Source organism: Falco biarmicus, chromosome 5, assembly GCF_023638135.1.
Source record: "Falco biarmicus isolate bFalBia1 chromosome 5, bFalBia1.pri, whole genome shotgun sequence".
Classification (NCBI taxonomy): domain Eukaryota; kingdom Metazoa; phylum Chordata; class Aves; order Falconiformes; family Falconidae; genus Falco; species Falco biarmicus.
In genome coordinates this window covers 32,753,058-32,766,053 of record NC_079292.1, presented here as the reverse complement: position 1 = coordinate 32,766,053, position 12,996 = coordinate 32,753,058, and the positions used below count along the sequence as shown (strand labels likewise).

The window sequence follows — 12,996 nt, the reverse complement described above, 5'->3', positions numbered from 1 at the left end:
CTCTGTTACATTTTGCATGAGATAGGAAAAAGTAATGAAGAGAGTATCATTGTGAGGTTTTAGGCTTATGAGCTTAATGTATTATGGTACAACAAAATGTATTATCAAAAGGTCCTTTTCTCACAAAGGCAAATGAGAGCACTAGAGATACAACAACATAAAGCAGCAGTCAAACCAGTGATAACATTCTGTAATTGCAAAACCATTTTTTATAAAAATGCAATTTATAAAAAAAAAGGCTTGAAATAAAGAGCTTTAGGGCTCCTAATCTTGGCTGCTTGTGCATTACACAGCTTATAAGAACAGAAATGACAACCTAAACAGAACCAAGCCTCTTTTCCTGCACGATGTACTTTGACCCCTGAATCTGCAGCAGATAGCTTGGCCATCTGGGTAGTGCGTGTGACAGGATGTAAGAAATCACCGGTTCAGTTGGGTACAAACGGTTGGAATGAATCCCTTCCAAGCGTCCTCTGAACTGTTAGGGGGTTTCAAACGTTCCTGCAGCCGAGAGTGAAAACCTTATAAAAACTCTCCTGGCTTTTTCCCACGCTCTCTTTGCTACCTAGTAGGCATGAATAAAACTTCCAAAGCAAGCTGACAGACTTTGCTTAGCCTGTAGCCAAATCCACATTAAATGTACAGGGGACCTCGCCTTTTGCTCTCATTCCAGATTATAATGAATTTAATCTAAGCTAAACTATCTCTCAAAACCTAAATTATACTAAATATTCATTCAGGAGCATTGATACCGGTATCTCCAAAGAGTAACATGCTTCTCTAAACAAAGTTGCTAGCAAAAAATTTGATTTCTCTTCGGTCGGCGGCTGCCTGCCTCACGGCAGCCGTTCCGGGGCCCCGAGCGGCCTGCAGCCCCCAGCCTGCGGGGGCCGGGGCCGCCCAGGGCCGCGCTGCGCGGAGCGGCGGGTCCTGCCCGGCGGTGGGAAGGCAGGCGGGCAGAGGATCAGGGAGCGCTCCCCAGCTCTCCGCGCCTCCCGGGGAGCAGGGGGCGGACGCCGGGCCGTGCCAGTTATCCGCCAGCTGCGGCCCTCGGGCTGGAAACCCGCCCGCAGGCTCGTCCCCAGGCCGCCGCCGGGGCCCCGAGGCCCGTTAGCGCCGTCGCGCCGCCGCCCGTAGCTCCCAGCGGAGGCGGCTCCCCGGCACCGCCCTTGCCGAAGCCGCCGGGGAGCGGCCGAGCTCCGGCGGCCGGGCGGCGCGGGCGCTGCAGGGCGGCCGGGGGGGGGCAGTGCCGGGCCTCCCCCCCCGCGCCCCCTCACCGGCCCCGCTCCGCCCCGCGGCTGCGCGCCCTTCCCCCGCCGGGGGCGCCAGGGGGCGGTGCGCGCGCGCGCGCCTGCCGTGAGGGGGGGAAGCGCGGCGGGCGCGCGCGCATTACCCGGCATGCAGCGGGCGCCGGGCTCCCACCAAGATGGCGGCGCCTCTGGAGGAGTACGAGAAAGAAGCGGGCTGCGTCCCCATCCTGCACCCGGAGGTGAGGGCACCCCGCCGGGCGGCGGTGGCGGCGGCGGCGGCGGCGGCGGCGGCGTGCACGGGTTCAGGGCGCGGCCGGGGTCAGGCGAGCGGGCGGGGTGCGCGGAGGGCGGGAGGTGCGCCGCCGCCCCCCGCCGCCGGCCTGGGTGTGCACGGCGGCGGCGGGCCGGGGTGGGCTGGGCTGGGCTGGGCCGGGCCGGGTCGCGGCAGAGAGCGGCTAGGCGGGGAGAAGGTTGCGGGTGCCGGTGGCGGGGAGCGGGGCAAGGCCCGCCGCGGGCCCTGTTACGGCGGCCTCCCTGGCGGCGGCGGACCCGGCCGACCCTGGGCCGGGGGGGGGGAGTAGGGCGGTGGGGGCCCGCCCGACCCCGGCCCGCCGCCACCCAGCCGCTGCTCCGCGGGCAGAGCCGCCCCGGGGTGGTGCCGCGGCACCGCGTCCCAGAGCCGCAGCACTCGGTGCCCAGCCGGGCTCGGCGCCCGTCTCCGCCGCCCCGGCGGGGGCTGCTGCTCAGCAGCCCGGGGGAAGCGGTTCGGAGGAGGAGGAATAATGTTATCTCTTGTGTTTTGCTGGCACTGGCCTAGTCCCATCCGGCCCAGCGCTCCCTGAGTGGCCGGGGTGGGGGGGGGGGGGCGGTATTTTGGAAGCAAACGGTCCGTTTTTTCCAATCTGTTGGCCAGGCGGCGGTAGGAATGTTTACAGGTAACATGTAGAGGTCGTTTTGTTTCATGTTTTTACCCTTGTTTTGTGCCACCCGCCTTTGTCAACAGTGTGTGTGCATTCTTGAGGACTAGTATGAATGCTTTGAAGCATACTTCAGACAGTTTAGAGAAGTCTTCTACGTGCAGACTTTTCTCCTGATACGTTAAGGATTGTAAGGATTGTTTTTTCAGCCTGCAGAAAGATTAGTGCATATGTCAGGCTCCAGTTTTGCTAAACAGATGGTACTCTTTTTTTGCTTAAACAACGTCTTAATGACACTTCGGGTTTTCATGATGACTGAAGGGGCTCTGTAGGTCTTTACACACGATTGTGTATCCTACCCACTCTTCTCTACCTCTCCAGAATTTACTCACTTATGATTTTAAAATAGACCTGTCTGTTCTGAAGGTTAAGTAGCAAGGCAGCGCACCCCAAATAAGTTTCTTGATTTTGTAGTTGTTGGTGGGTTTTGTGGTTTTTTTGGATATTTTAAGTGGTGTGCGAAGACTGTTGCTACGTTTCACCAGACTAACCAGAGAAGTATCCTCACTTGCAGTGTCTGATGTTTTCCAGAAGTGACAGAAGTCTTCAGTAATGATCCAGACTGTTGGATGTTGATGTTCTTTGAAAGAAAATGTTCTTAACTTGTAGAAACTCTAGATGGGCAGTCTAAAACTATAAACTGGAGTGAAAAGCATCTACAGGCTGTTAGGAAACCATTGTGTTTTAAAAGATTGTGTTTCTTAAATCAGCTTTGAGTAATTACTATGTAGTGAACAAAAATATTGCAATTTAATTTGGTGATTTTCAGTAGTTAAGCAATCTGACAGAATTTTATGCTGTTCCTTTGGTGTATAAAGTCGAGTGTGTACAAAAAATGAGGAAGTTAATACATGTTGTGTGCTGTAATACCAACCTGAATCTTTTAATATGCAATAAATATCGCTCGTCTAACTAGTCTTGAGGGTTTTTAATTTGATTTTTCTAGAAATGCTGAGTATCTAACTATATCTTATTCTCAGGGTAGTATTTACACAGATTTCAGTGGGTGTTCCTGTAGTTCTTAAAATCTCTTTGTGCCGATAAGCTTTAAAAGAGAAGGATGTTTCTAATGTTGGTGGTGAAACTGGCTGTTAAGTGAGTATTTCTGGAGTGTCTGTTAAAAGCTTGAGGATTTTGTACCGCAGCAGAGCTGTATCATTATAGACTTGTCCACTAAACAACATAGTACCTCTATGTTCAGTCATTTTTGAAGGTCAGGGGTCTTAATACTTGGTGATTTCCCCTTTTTAAGAAAGTAGCACCATGTCCTTATGTAAGTAGTGACGTTGGAGCATGTAATCCATTCTTACATTTGTATACATATAAAACTGATGCTTTTTATAGGACTGTCAAAATCTTTCCCAGTTTCTTATGTTTTATGCTACTGTTATTTGTGTCATGCATCTTTCAGATATTTTTTCTGTGCTTTTTTTTTTAATGAGATGTTTGCTTCTTACTGTCTCTTTATTTTGACTAATCTGAATTACTTTCAAAGTTTTTTGATGGGCTTTTTTTGAAGGAAAGTATTTTTTATGCGGGCATTATGGCTTTGCATTTTACCATGAGATATTATGAACACAGTATTAATGTTGCAGGAAAGATGTTCTTGGAAATAGTGAAAAATTAGTGAAGTACTGGCGTGCTGGAAGACATGTTTATTTGTGAAAGGCACAGCTTAAAGTGTTTCAAGGAATTTTGGTAAGAAGAGGTAGAAACACTGCTGAAAACATGCATGCTTTATGAAACTGGTGGTGGGGGGCTGCTTTTGGTGTGGTGTCTTGCTGACTGAGTTTGTGGGCCTCTCCCTCTCTCCCACCTGAAAGCAAGCCAAACATATAGTAGACTCTTGTTTCAAAGGACACTTATTCTTTCTTCTTATCACAAGTTCAGTTTACTATGACAGTGTAGATCCCACTGTTTGCTAATAGCATCATTATAAGTTTACTAGTGGAACAGCAAAGCATACAAATACCATTTTAGTGCTGAAGTACAACAAATAATGTCAATTGCTTGTATAATACTAATAGAATCATCTTACAGTATATGATAAATGGATGGAGAGCTGCTGGGTAACTGATATATTTTGGAAATAGTTGCTGGAGAGAACTATTCCTGAACGTCATTGTTCCTGAAAGTCTTAGAAAAGTTAATCTTTTAGACTGAATATTTTTTATTCCCACCCCCCGTTCTCCGTGAATGATTTGGAAGTGATAACAAAATTGCCATTAATAAAACTTGCAGGTGAAGAGATGGGTAGGTACTATGCCGGAAGGACAGCACAATTGTAAAAAAACATCTAGAATTCATGTGAAATTACGCTAGTAGGACAAAGTGCACCTTATAGCAGCCATATTCAAAGTAGTGCATTGAAGATAAGGAACATAGACATAGGATTGTATCCTGAAATTTATTGACTGGTAGGGTATAAATATGAACAGGCAGTTCAGCAGAAGCTCCCAGTATAATGCTTTGATTAAAAAAAATTGTAATGTATTCCTTGAATATTTTTTTAAAGGTGGTTTACTGATTAGGAACAAGGAGATTATTTTTGGCTAAGTATGTGGTAACATTAAGGATGAAGTTTTGTCTTTAAAAGTCATTGTTAAACAATGAAGAGTATTGAAAAGAGTTAAGAATTATTTTAGCGATGCCTTAACATGAACAGGGTTTTTCAAGCCTTTCACTGTATCATAGTGAGGAGCACCTTTTTTCCTCATGCAAATACTTTCTTACTGAGATGCAGTGCTTTATTCAGTTTATACTTAACAACATCCAAGGCTGGAAAGTGAAGCTGAATGGGATCAAATTGAAAGGTGCAAGCAGTGAATGGTGAGGGTGAGTAATCATTGTAACGAAGAAGGATATTCAAGCTCTTGATGTTTTCAGCTTGAGTTTGGATGTCTTTCTAGAGACCAAATGCAAGCTTTTGAATTCTGCATGTGGATAATTGGGTGGTGTTTCAAATCCATGAATATGAAGGAGTGTAGACTGTGTTGAAGTGACTGATTTTGTGAGTGATCTACCGCCTCTTTTATATACATGAATTCTAGGATTGCAGAGTACATAGATGACCGAGGAGAGGGGGTCCTTTTGGGTATAGATCTTGGGGTGGGCAGGGCATTGACTGCCCTACAGTGTGATATGGTTGCTCCATTGTAAGAGATGCAGAGTACCCTAGGATGGAACAGTAACACTGGACTAAGTAGTTTTGGTGGTTTCCATCTCCCAGTGTTCAGGTTTCTGGTGACAGTTACAATGGCAAGTACTGCTTCCATTTATACAGTGTAGCCCTAGTATGGGAATGCAACTCATACTTGTCCTTTGACTAAATTATTTTAATAGGCCTTCTGACTATAAATTCCTTGGATCTTCTAAACAAGAACAACTTCTTGAACTGGGTAGGTGACTGTAGGCTTGGATGTTTTATTTTGAAATGTAGCGTGTGTGTGATCTTCGGGAAGTGGATTGTGTTTGTACTGCTCCTGTTTGTTTGGAAAATATTCTTGGTGTGTGACCTAATACAGCCTGAACTTCTAAGGTATTTCATCTGTTCAGGGCTGCATCTCTTCCTAAATGGTAAGAACTGTTACTAGGGTGGAAGATCTCTTTTGTTACTGCTGTGTAGTGCATTCACTAATGTTGTTAGGTTGTGTGCGATATGTTTGAGAGAGATGGAAGTTACTGATTGTTACAGATCTCTTTTGGCATTAGAAAAGTCTTGACTGTGGAAGTAGGGGTTTGGGGGATTTTTTGGGGGGGTTTGTGGGTTTTTTTCTTTTTTTTCTTTGACTTACTCTGAAGTCAGAGAAAAATCTTCCTGCAAAGTTGGATGAAAATTTTAAGGGTGATGGATTCTGTCAGGAATTATCCCAGCTCAAAGCCTTCATTTTTATCTTTGTTTCTCTCCCTGTGGTTCAATTTGTAACTACCTAGGAAGTTAGAAGCAAAATACCTCCTTGTATTCCTTGGTGGTGGTGTGAAGAAAATAGGTAAACTTACTGTAGATAACTTTAGGTCTAGTTTCTTCTGTTTGAAGTATCAGTGAAAAGCTTGATTTTACAGTCTGACTGTTCCCTGTGGATTTCTATTGATACTGGTAGGCTGTGTTGGGGTGCAGATTGTTCTTAATAGTCCTGTAAAGGTATGAGATTTAATCTGTAGTTTAGTCAAGATCACTTCGGGGACTAAGTTTACATTTGTGAGCTCATTCAAAGATCAGTTATTTTTTTTTATTGTATTATTTAAAAAGAAGGTCGGAACCATGAAGTCTCAGGCAAATTAGCGTGTTTGATATTGAAGTTTCTGTCTTGCTTTGTCTGTCATGGTTATTAGTTTCATAGTTTGAGGCCAGAGGGGACTGCAGATGTAATCCAACCTTCTAATAACAGGCATTGAGGTTTTTTTAATGAACTAATTCTTTTATAGCTGGGATACTACTTCTAAAGTAAAAGAGAAAATAAAATCCTATAGCAACAGATAGTATGGTGTGGCTGGAAAAGTTGCCCCCAAATTAATTTGTCTAAGACTCAAACTTATTTCTAGTCTCAATTTAATTTGTTTCCATTCATTACATCTTGAGAGAGATCTATCCAAATATAGGTCTGTCTGTATTTATTTAATATGCTGATGGTTGTCGGATCCCTACACTGATGTTATGGTCTGCAGTCCTGCTGATCCTTTTGAGTCTGTCGTTAAAGTTGTGTTCTTTCATTCTTCCAGTGTTTTCATGGCATTGCTCTGAGTTCAATAGCTGCTGTATTGGCGAACTTGAGAACAGAGCACTGTTCTAGTAGCTACACTAGGGCCAATTGCAGTAGTAAAGCAACTTCCACATTCTTACTTGGCATTCTCCGTATGTGTAGACCATTCTACTGGTCTTGCTGGGAACTGCACACTGGAAGCTAGTGCCCTGATAATACTCACCTCCAATTCTTGTCAATGCTTTCTGGATAGTTACCAGGATGGATCTGCATTTAGATAAGACTTTGCTTTTGTTGGTATTTAAAAAACCTTATCCTGGCCTGTCCCAACCTTCCCCAAGTAATATAAGCTACATAGTATCAGGTATTATTTGTCCCCCTTCCTTCCCCCACAATGTAAGTTACCTCTACTCTTGAGTTGCAGCCAAGCATGAAGTAGGGTGGGGTAAAAATCCAAGCTCTGTAGGATGCATAGTGTCCTCTCAATAATATTTTTGTATTGACACTCCCCTGAGGTTTTAAAAACATGAGCTACTGAAAAGCGCAAGAGAGAGTTTTTTAGCCAACGTGGTCCTTAACTAGGACAGTATGTGTAATAGTCACAAAAAGAATCGTAAGAATAAAGCTTGTTGACTTCTAGTTTTTAATACATACAGGATAGACTACGTTAACTTTATATTCTAATTTCTTAATCAAAGTATCAACAATACTAAATCAACCACTTCATACATTAAATGTGTTTGACCATTACTACTTCTGTATAAACGGCAAGTGCTGGGTTTATTATTCTGTGAAGTCATGGTAGCCTTACTAGTCTTTGCTTTTTTGTTAATTCTGTGTCAAACTTGGAAAAGCCAGAAACAACTTAAAATGGTGAATGTTTATAACCCATATTTTTTATCCAGATCACTGGAGTTTCTTCATGCTTAATGAAGAACAGTATTTGAATCTTTTGGACTACATAGTTGACCTAAACAACCTGTACTTTAAAGAAGCTTAATAATATTTGTTGTTACATAAGAAAGCATTTTGTCATGGCAACAGTATATGATTTAAATGTTCTGGCTTTTTCCTGGTGTTTTTGTTCTGTACTTATTGAACATTTTCAGATTTTGAGGCTTTCTGTTGTTATTGACAGTTCTATCATTCTTATGTTGTAATCTTGACAATTTTTGTCCATTTCTTTTGTTGTTAGGATGCTGCTTGCCCTTCTGGGGATAGGAATGTCTTGTGTCCTTTTGCCTTTCAGTTGGCCATATTTTTCTAATTTGTGACACTCATTGTCAATGCTTCTCTTGCTGGTGGTTTGTTGTTGTGGTGTTTTTTTTTTTTTTTTTTTTTTTTCCAGTTGTTTTCACTTCCCTTGTATGCAGATTTTCGTCACTCTGGGCTTTTTCTCAGTGGTAGCATTATGGCTTCTCAGGCATCTTGAAAACACTTGAAAAACTGTAAACAGTTCTATTTTTTTAATGTATTTTCTTCTGATTTGGACAGTAGTGGATTTTTCGCTTTCTGAAACAGGCCCTCTTAAAGCATCAGTGATAAATGTCTTGTTTGACCTGAATTTGTGTTGGCTTAGTTTGCTTTTACTTGTTAAACACAGACTTTTATTTCTCCCAGTTTTCACACATTTTCAGTTTTTCAACAAGTGTTTATTTCACTGTGGTTACCTGCTTGCTTAGGAACGTAGTGAGACATTATAAATGTGGAAGAGGGTTACATTTTAACTTTGCAGAATCCAGTTTACAGAATTAAAGAGGAAAATGTTTGTTTGCTGTTGGCTTGAAAACTGGGTAGTATTGCCAGTGATACTGACATGTTTCAATGGGAGTGGCATCAGTAATTGGTATTTCAGCAGGCATGCTGTCCTCTGCTGCTTTTCAAAGACAGTACAAGATAAAGATTTGACTTTCACAGTGTCCTTGTAGTTGGGAGAGACACTGGGGTCTGTTACAAATGAGACTGTAGAACAAAGTTGAGGCTTTTTCTGAAGTCAGAGGGAGTCTGGCTGAATTGAAAACCTTCAGGTCTGTCATGCCCAGTAGTACGTGGTGTAACGTTAGACTACAATTTGTCCTGTGCAATTTTGAAATCTAGTAGTTTCTTCCTACACTTGTAGGATGACCTGAGGTCTTCAGAAGTGTTTCCTTAATTGTCCCTGTAAGGGGGGAGGTACCAAAATTGGAGGGTAGTGGGAATGCTGTGGTCAGAGCTTGGAATGCTGTTCAAGATCAAGGGATGACTTAGGAAGGGGGGAGCGCAGTACCAAGAGAGGGAGGACATCAGAGTGTGCTTTGAAAACACTTGAACTGCCGGTTTTGAAGGTTGTGATGTTTTTTTAAACTCAATCACATGTTAAAAAACATGGTCTAAAACCACAGTGGAGCCCAGACACGGTCCCTTACCCTTCCTGGGACTAGCTCTTGCAGTTGTGTGGCCAGTAGGTGAACTGGAATACTTCTTGCTTTGTGAGTGTATGACCTGATCTAACTGAAACCATTACTGTGCTGTTGTGAGAACTTGTAAGAGGTAACCAAGAATGTGCAGCCAGGACTGTGAGTGTGACCGCTCCTTCTGATGGCACATCAGTTTTAACTTGACCTAAGGTGGTTGTGAAACCTACCTTTAAACACTTCCAGCTGCATGTGTCTGCCAGTGATGCTGGTCTGGTCCCAGGATAAACCAGTTCAGGGAACTAGATCTGTAGAAAATGCATCCAATAAAAAAAAACCAAACTTGTGAATCACTTTCTGCCAGTTCACTATGCCTAATCCATTGTAGGATCAAGTGCACTACAGTACTGATAGAAAGTAGAGGGTGAGCTGGTGTGACCAGTTTGGAAGGTTAGGAGTTGTCTGACAGTTTAGAACAGTCCTATTTATACCACAGATTTACTAAGCTGTTTGATATGCTGCAGAAAATCAACTATCAGCATGACTAGAAGCACCTTTTATGCACTTCCTAGTTGTGGTAGATGAACCAGCCTGTGTTTATCCAAAGTGGGAATGAGAATTTGCTTAGTTGGCTGTTGATTTGAAGGTCCATTTGCTGGTTCAGGTTGTGGTAGGAATGGGAAACTGAAGTTTTCTGTGAAGACCGAGTGCAGCTTATACTAGCTTTCTTTTTTTCTGTATCGGCCAAGGAGAAAAGAGGGTCCATAGCTAGGCTGACGGTTCATTCTGTCATGTGCACTTGCCAGTCCTCTAATACTTGATGTAATTTTTTTGCTGTTCCTCGGAGATGAATTAGCTGTAAACTCACTAAGGAGCATAATTTACATTTGAGAGTGGCTTTGGCAAATACTTGATGAATAAAGCAGAACTTTCATTATACTTTTTGTTGAGTACGTGATGTTACCAGGTTTGAAAATTGAATCAAGAACCTTGATCTTTGGAAAAGAATTTTCAGAATATCCTTTTCTGGGAATTTTGAGGAGTGGTTGTTTTTTGTTTTTTTTTTCTCCAAGTAGCTGAGGATCAGGATTGAGCTAGATGCACCTAAGTATGTATTTTTGATGTTTAGCACTTTAAAACAGTGAAATGCATAACTGGTTATAAGTTTTATCTCATGATGACTTCCTACTAGTGCTAGATGTCTCGGGGATTTTTTTTTTTAATGTTGAGACTTGTGTAAGCTCATATACTCTTGAGACCTAGACCTGTTTAAACCACTTGGGGAAAAAAGCCCCATTTTTATTTCTGTTGAAATCCTGAGATTTTGGCTGAGAACACAAGGTAAGACTCCTTGAAAAGAGAGCCAAAAGGATGTATGTACATGTTAATGTAAGTTGCTGACTAAAACAAAACTTTCAAGTAAATTTTAAACCATAGCATTTTAAGCTTTCCATTTTTTTTAACCATTACAAATGCTAGTCAAATGCAGCTGTTTTAAATAACACTTGTTGCTGACACTGTGTGCAAATACAAGGCCTTCTGAAAAGCCTACTTGTGAAGCTGTTGCTTCCTAAAGCATAACACTGTTCAATTTAGCATCGTCTGTAAGTAAATGACTAGAAAGCTGTCCATTGGTTGTGGATGCTTGCTTTGAAGAAATAAAACTTGCTCATTACCAGCTATGCTTTAATTCACATGTTCTCTGACCTTTGTATAAAGTGGCTGGGTAAAGGGCTCTAGTTGAGCATCTCTAACTCATGTAAAAAAATCAGATCTACATTGGCAAGTATGCAGGATTATTCTCTCTGTTGCTTGTGGGTGGAACTCAGTATCAGCAAAAGGACTACTTTACCATGTTTGAGGCTTTTCTCAATCTATTTTGCTGCTTTTTAAAGAAAGGATTGTAGACTTAAACTGTGACTTGCTTTCACAAAAAAATCAGAGTATTAGGTATGGGGTTTTTTCCATTCTATGATTGGCTTCTCCAGGGATTTTCATAAATGCATCTTTTCATTTGGCACGTCAAGAAACCATGCAAATAGGCCAAAAAATTAAAGAGGGGAAACCAAACAGACTTCATGGGATGCTGTCAATTGTGAAAAGTAATGGAAAATGGCGACAGAATTGGCATTGAATGGAAGGGGGGTTTGTCATGTCATACTCAATTTATGTAATTTAATGCTATAATAGGGGGCAGGGACAATTCCAGCATAAATTGTAAAGGTCAAAGTAAGGCAACTCAGACAGTATATAATTGCAACCCAAACAGTTCAGTGTTTTTTAATGTATAATATGGCCAGTTAAGATAATTGGTATTGTGCACTTTTTTCATGGAGAATGTAATTGGTATAGATGGAAGTTTTCTGGCATGTATTAGCTAAATTGAAGGTGTATATGCATCATCTGAGTTCAGACAATCTTAACAGCTCATAGCTGCTGAAAGCTCTGGCTCCTCAAACTTGTGGACCTGTACAGCCCTGCAGATTTTTTTATTTCATTTTTTTTTTTCTGGCTAGGACTTCACTTGAGTGTGAGAAGGTTCAGGCAGCTGCCACTTGAAGACAGTCAACAGTTAGTCAGCTTAGCTGTTTCACTGATTTTATCCTAAATTTACTGCTGTTTCTAGAGAAGAAAAAGCTGCTATTTTCAAGTCTGTAAAGAATTTAATGTGATCATCTCTAAAATTAATACATGATCACTTTAGCCTCTGTTTCTGTGACTTTGTGTTGCAGAATTAGGTGAAGGGGTAGGGGCAGGAAAGTTACCATAAGCTTTAGAAGAGGAACTTCTAAGTTAAAAATGCCAAAATAAATACCAGCAGTATCTTTTTTAGGAATGCATTAAATGTATTTGCTTGTCCTTATTTTGGGAGCATTATTCTATTAATGCTAGTGCATGAGTGGCTAGTGTTTAAGTGTGTATAAACTAATGTGGGTGTTTATAATATGCATATTACTATAAATAAATCTGTATAGATTCTTGCACTTTAAAAAAAGTAGGAGGAAAACTGGGAAAGTTTACTAAAAAGCACTATATTCTGTCAAATGAAGAACAGAGAAATCAAATGGAGGGTAATTCTTTAATATTAACCTTCAGTAATCCCTGTCAAATATAACACACGTAAGGATTATTTTATTGTTAAGCTGCTTTGAAATAGTTGCAGTCACTTCTGATTTTATCATGATTCTTTCAGCTATAGCCAGGTATGGAAATAGTATAGTCATCAAAAAAAAAAATATTCTTCTCTTTTCATTAAGAAACAAAGGCAATGGTATGCAATAATTTATAGAAGGTGATGCTTTTATTACTACATTTTTATTTTTAGAAATTCTTAGTATTTTCTCTTCAAGTGTCAATTATCTTGGTCATCATTCAGAATTTGAATGTCTGACTTTGATCGTGGTATTGCTTCCTTGCAGCAATATTGCATAACATTAAAGGAAAAGCAGTCCTAGCCATCTGTTAATGCCTACCAGAGCCATGTGTAGCAGCTGTAAGCAGCAGTATTTTCTTCCCTTCCTTATGTCCAAGCAGGCATATTGACCTATTCATATCCTCCTGCTATATATAATTGCGAATTATGAAACGGCGATCTCAGAATAATTCAGTTTTGGTCATATTCTTTCATATATGATTTCATAATTTTTTTCTATGAATACTTTTCTCAGAATTCTCC

General features: G+C 41.6%; 1 protein-coding gene across 3 annotated transcripts in view; it reads left to right on the top strand.

Annotated features, from left to right (window-relative positions):
- Positions 1-1,356: 1,356 nt before the first annotated feature.
- The window catches only part of ZDHHC17 (zinc finger DHHC-type palmitoyltransferase 17), a 71,946-nt gene continuing 60,306 nt past the window's right edge, over positions 1,357-12,996 (top strand). For all 3 annotated transcript variants that reach the window (XR_008822052.1, XM_056340070.1, XM_056340069.1), the window contains exon 1: positions 1,357-1,489. Coding sequence is in view for 2 of the 3 variants with exons in the window: in XM_056340070.1 (XP_056196045.1) it covers positions 1,427-1,489 (63 nt within the window). In the remaining variant the exon portion in view is untranslated. The remainder of the gene's footprint in view (positions 1,490-12,996) is intronic.